At 38.2% G+C, this 5,242-nt stretch overlaps 1 protein-coding gene and 1 non-coding gene across 3 annotated transcripts; both read right to left on the bottom strand.

Annotated features, from left to right (window-relative positions):
- Window positions 1-286: 286 nt before the first annotated feature.
- ZNF136 (zinc finger protein 136) lies at window positions 287-4,175 on the bottom strand. Of its 2 annotated transcripts, XM_021716046.1 has the most exons (4): window positions 3,790-3,911; window positions 3,527-3,587; window positions 2,305-2,816; window positions 287-2,145 (listed from the first exon to the last, which is right to left on the bottom strand). In XM_021716046.1, the coding sequence occupies exons 1-4, from the start codon at window positions 3,821-3,823 to the stop codon at window positions 1,388-1,390; spliced, it is 1,365 nt and encodes a 454-aa protein (XP_021571721.1). In that variant the 5' UTR covers window positions 3,824-3,911; the 3' UTR covers window positions 287-1,387. The 2 variants fall into 2 exon arrangements, with proteins under 2 accessions (XP_021571721.1, XP_008063189.2); XM_008064998.2 differs by having other exon boundaries at window positions 287-2,816; window positions 3,790-4,175.
- Window positions 756-827, bottom strand: TRNAT-AGU. Its single transcript has one exon. It is a non-coding gene; the product is annotated as a tRNA-Thr (tRNA).
- Window positions 4,176-5,242: the final 1,067 nt, after the last annotated feature.

A 5,242-nucleotide genomic window follows, 5' to 3' on the forward strand; every position in this document is an offset into this window, starting at 1 on the left:
CCACTGTACTCCAGGCTGGGTGATGGAGACCTCAACTCAAAAAAAATCAAGACAAAGAAAAGAAGAAGAATAAAAAATAGTCCTAATAAAAATGGTGGAATGAATATATACAATGGCTAAGGGAATCAAGGACCTAAAAAATGAGGCCAGTGGGTATATACCAACATTTATTAATGAAGATTTTTCAGTGGTCCTCACTCACATATAATTAAACAACCATATAAAGATTTAACATAACTGAATATTATGAATACATTTAAATTCACCATGAATTAGAGACACTTCAAAAGGGAAACACAAAAATTTTATTAACTTATCTAAAATAACATACGCATATGAAATTCATGCACTATTGCTTTAAGATTACTTACATGATTATATCAACTCAACATTTCCTTGTGAGAGTAAGAATTAGAAATCCACAGACTAGAGAACTATTTTTTAGTACAAGCCACTAATGAACAAAATATGTAAGTTAACACATTTCCTTCAGATTGTATATTTTCTGGAACATTATACATGAACTGCTATGCATGAGAATTTTCATATCACTTACATTTATAGAACTTTATCACATTAAAAGTTTTCAAATGACCTTTTTTTTGGAGTCTTACTATGTTGCTTTCACTGGTATCAAACTTCTGGCCCCATGCAATCCTCCCACCTCAGCCTCCCAAAGTGATGGGATTACAGGGATAAGCCACAGCACCAGGCAAGAGCAGAAACATCTGTTCAAATCCAATAACTCACTAGTGAGTTCCTGCTGGGATTCGAACCCAGAATCTTGTTTACTAGACAGGCGCTTTAACCAACTAAGCCACAGAAAGCGCAAATGACATTGAAAGTATGCTATAATTGAAAACCTTCTATGTTTTCACTTTTGCATGGTTTTGATCCACACTATGTTCTTAAATGTTGTTGTAAGCAAATGGGTTGACTAAAGATTTTTGGACATTGCTTACATTCAAGAGCTTTCTCTCTTCTGTGTGTTCTTTCATGGCTTCAAATTGAACTAAAATGACTAAAGGTTTTGACATACTTTTTTCATCTACAAGGGTTCTCTCCATTATGCATGCTATATGAAAGAAAGCTTGTGTGATAAAATCTTTCCCACATTCTTTACGCAGGATTTCTCTCAAGTGTGAGTTCCTTGCAAAAGCATTTGTTTGATTTTTCTCCATGATGAGTTCTTTCATGTATTTGAAAGGAACTAGAATGACTGAAGGCTTTCCCATGTTACTTACATTTATATGGCTTCTCTACAGTATGATTTCTTTCATGTACTAAAAAGGCACTGACACAATTTAATGCTTTCCCACATTGCTTACATTCATACGGTTTCTCTTCAGGATAAGTACTTTAATGTATTTGACATGATCTTGGAGCCTCAAAGGCTTTCCCACATGCATGTATAACGTCCATCTTCAGTGTGTGTTAACAGGTGTCTTTGAAAACTTACACGGCAAGAGTAAGCTTTCCTACATTCCTTACATTCATAAGGTTTCTGTCCACTGTGAGCCCTTTCATGTAGTCGAAAAGAACTGGAAGACCTAAAGGCTTTACCACATTGTTTACATTCATAGGGTTTCTCACCAGTGTGGATCATTTCATGTGATCGAAAGGAGTTGAGATAACTGAAGGCTTTCCCACACAGCTTACACTCATAGGGTTTCTCTCCAGTATGAGTTCTTTCGTGTATTCTAATAGATGTAGAAGAAACAAATGCTTTACCACAATGTTTGCATTCATAGGGTTTCTCTCCAGTGTGAGTTCTTTCGTGTATTCGAAATGGACTCAGAGAATGAAAGGGCTTCCCACACACCTTACATTTATAAGCTCCATCTCCAGTGTGCTTTATCATGTGTCTTCGCATACTTGGGATACAACTGAATGCTTCCCCACATTCCTTACATTCATAGGGTTTTTCTCCAGTGTGAGTTCTTTCGTGTATTCTAAAAGTACTAATAGACCTAAAGGCTTTACCACATTGTTGGCACTCAAAGGGTTTCTCTCCAGTGTGAATTCTTTCATGTAGTCGAAGGGAGGGGAGATAACTGAAGGCTTTCCCACACAGCTTACACTCATAAGGCTTCTCTCCAGTATGAGTTCTTTCATGTATTCGTAGGGTCGGAGAACAACTGAAGGCTTTATCACATTGCTTACACTTAAAGGGTTTCTCTCCAGTGTGAATTCTTTCATGTACTTGAAATGAGCTCAGAGAATGAAAGGGCTTCCCACATACTTTACATTTATAAGGTCCATCTCCAGTGTGCTTTATCATGTGTCTTCGAACACTTGTGATACATGTGAACGCTTTCCCACATTCCTTACATTCATAGGGTTTTTCTCCAGTGTGACTTCTTTCATGTGTTCGAAATCTACTGGGATAATCAAAGGTTTTCCCACACACCTTACATTTATATGGTGTGTATCCACTGTGCGTTATCATGTGTCTTCGAATTCTTTTGAGAGAAAAGAAGGTTTTTCCACATTCCTTACAATCATAGAGTTTCTCTCCAGTGTGAATTATTTCATGTGTTCGAAAAGCGTGGGGAGAACTGAAGACTTTCCAATATTGGTTATGTGAATGTGGCTTCTCTCCATGTTCCTGATAATTGTTTGGTTCACGTTCAGTGTGATCTCTAATGTGCCTATTAAAGGAAGAATGACCCATGCCAACTTCTCCACATATACTGCTTTCACATGGTTTTACTCCAGGAGTTTTCTTGCTCATATTATGATTTGGAATCTGATTAAAAATTCCTCCACACTGACTACCTTCTTTACTTGGATAGAGTCTGTCTATCATACGAGTTCTGTAAAAAATGAGAAGCACATTACTAAGGATTTGTTTATTAATCGTTTTATATAAGTGACTATTAGACTTGCATTTTTATTTTATTTATTTATTTTTTGAGTTGGAGTCTCACTCTCTCGCCCAGGCTAGAGTGCAGTGGCATGCTCACTACCGCAGCCTTGATCTGCTGGGCTCAGGAGATCCTTCCGTCTCAGCCTTCCAAGTAGCTGGAACTACAGGCACATACTACCAAGCCCAGCTTATTTTCTGATTTATTGTAAAGACGGGGTCTTACCAAATTGCCCAGGCTGGTCTCAAACCCCTGAGCTCAGGCAATCCTCTCGTCTTGGCCTCCCAAAGTGCTGGGATTACAGGTTTGAGCCATTGTGCCTGACCTAAACTTGCATTTTTAACATTACCAGGGAAAGTACAGACTTGATGCCATGTCTGATTTGTATGAGCATAAATGGATTAAATGCTCTGCAAGAGGGCTTGAGACAACTATTACAACAACAGTCATATTCACATATGGATTTTCTTAATTCTGTTTTCACATGGTTTTTGGGCAAACACTGAACATCTACTTATATTGAAGTATATGTTTTGGTGCAATTTTTCTAAGAATAAGTAAATTTCAAGCTGGGCTTATCTGTTTTGTCTCCTTTTAAAACTTTATGACATGCTAAGATACTCTCAAGTGAATTTGCTTTCTATGTGACTGCAAATTACCTTAGATTTCTCCCTTGGTGTTTATAGTGATCTTCACCATTCTGGTCTTTCCTTTTTTTCCCTAAAACAGAGACCCAAAAAATCATTATGCATTACCACAAAATTATTTTTGAAATTATTAGATTCATGGTATACCGTGGCTATGTATGTTTTATTTCCCCAAACTATTGCCTCTCCAAGTTGCAAATCATGAAATAGTGCCGACACTCACAAGAAACACTTGTTCTCTGATTGACTAAGTGATGGAATTACATAATACTTACCTATAGAGGCCAGGTTCCGGATGGTTTCCCGCATCACATCTCGGTAGAGATTCTTCTGGGAAGGATCCAGCAAAGCCCACTCCTCCTGGGTGAAGTTCACATCCACATCCTCAAAGACGACTGAGTCCTGAAACATCCCACATATAGAGAGAGAATGGGTGAGACTGACAGGGTTGGGCATCTATAATCAATTCATTAAAAATTCACATGATTCAGGGGTCTACAAACACTTACTCCACTATTTGGTCACCAGAACTCTTACTCTCTGTCCATACTCACTTCCTTCCACATAGAAATTCTGATATCAGAATTGAACTATGGGGTAAAGAAATAGCAGTGTATGAACATCTTTCTCATTGGTGGTTCCAGGGAGTACTATTTGCTGCGTGGGTCATATCTCCCACCCAAGTACTAATCAGGCCCGACCCTGCTTAGCTTCTGAGATCAGATGAGATCAGGTGTATTCAGGCTGGCATGGCTGTAGACAGCCTGGGTCCTATCTAATGACTACACAGTGGACATAACAAAGTCCTAAGATCTAATGTGCAGAACAAAGCTTACATTTAGCAGTCCTAAAACTGCTTACCCTTAAAAACAGCTCCCCATGACATTCATTTATTGCTGGTATCTGGGAAATGGATTCAACCTATATGATAAGATTAGCTTGGTTATCCTAAACCATATTTTTTATGAAAAAAATATGGTCATTTCTGATCTCCAGTTTTTCTTCTGAGAGTCTGAGATTTTGCTATATGCACAACTCACAGTGTCTATGTGATGAGCTCCCCAAAACGACTCTAGGTGCCGAGTCTCTAATGAGCTTCTCTGGTAGAAAACATTTCACATGCTGTCACAATTTGTTACTTAGGGAATTAAGTCCGTCTTTTGTGATTACACTAAGAGAAAACATTTGCAAGCTTGCACTTATCCTACAGACCAAATATAATCAAGTGGTAAATAAGACTAATGAAGAATTTTTTTATCATCTTAATGAAGAAATTCTATATTTTTTTAAAGTAAAGTTAAAGAAGAATGAAATAAGGAAAACAATGCCTTTTTATTAAGTAAAGTTAAAGAAGAATGAAATAAGGAAAATGTCTTTCTATGAACAAGACGTTCATAGAAAGAACTCAATATTACCAACGTGCACCTTTCAGAAATATTTAAAATTCCAGAAATCTGCTGGGTGTGGTGGCTTAAGCCTATAATCCCAGCACTTTGAGAAGTTGAGGTAGCAGGATTGCTTGAGCCCAGGAGTTACAGACCAGCCTAGGCAAAATATTGAGATCTTTTCTTTATAATAAATGCTGGATGTGGTGGCTTGCGTCCATCATCCCAACTACTTGGGAGGCTGAGGTGGGAGGATTCTCTGAGCCCAGAAGGTCGAGGCTGCAGTAGCCATGATCTTGCCACTGCACTCCAGACTGAGTGACAGAGCGAGACCCCCCCAACT

Source organism: Carlito syrichta, unplaced genomic scaffold (assembly GCF_000164805.1).
Source record: "Carlito syrichta isolate Samal-C Ts95f unplaced genomic scaffold, Tarsius_syrichta-2.0.1 Scaffold308125, whole genome shotgun sequence".
NCBI classification, from domain to species: Eukaryota; Metazoa; Chordata; class Mammalia; order Primates; family Tarsiidae; genus Carlito; species Carlito syrichta.

What these genes read in the sequence shown, in the direction of transcription:
- ZNF136 (XM_008064998.2), bottom strand. Translation starts at nt 3,970, where the DNA reads ATGCCCAACCCTGTCAGTCTCACCCATTCTCTCTCTATATGTGGGATG. An exon ending in CCGGAACCTGGCCTCTATAG is followed by an intron (nt 3,588 to 3,789) that starts GTAAGTATTATG and finishes TCTCTGTTTTAG; the next exon opens with GGAAAAAAAGGAAAGACCAG. An exon ending in CACCAAGGGAGAAATCTAAG is followed by an intron (nt 2,817 to 3,526) that starts GTAATTTGCAGT and finishes CATTTTTTACAG; the next exon opens with AACTCGTATGATAGACAGAC.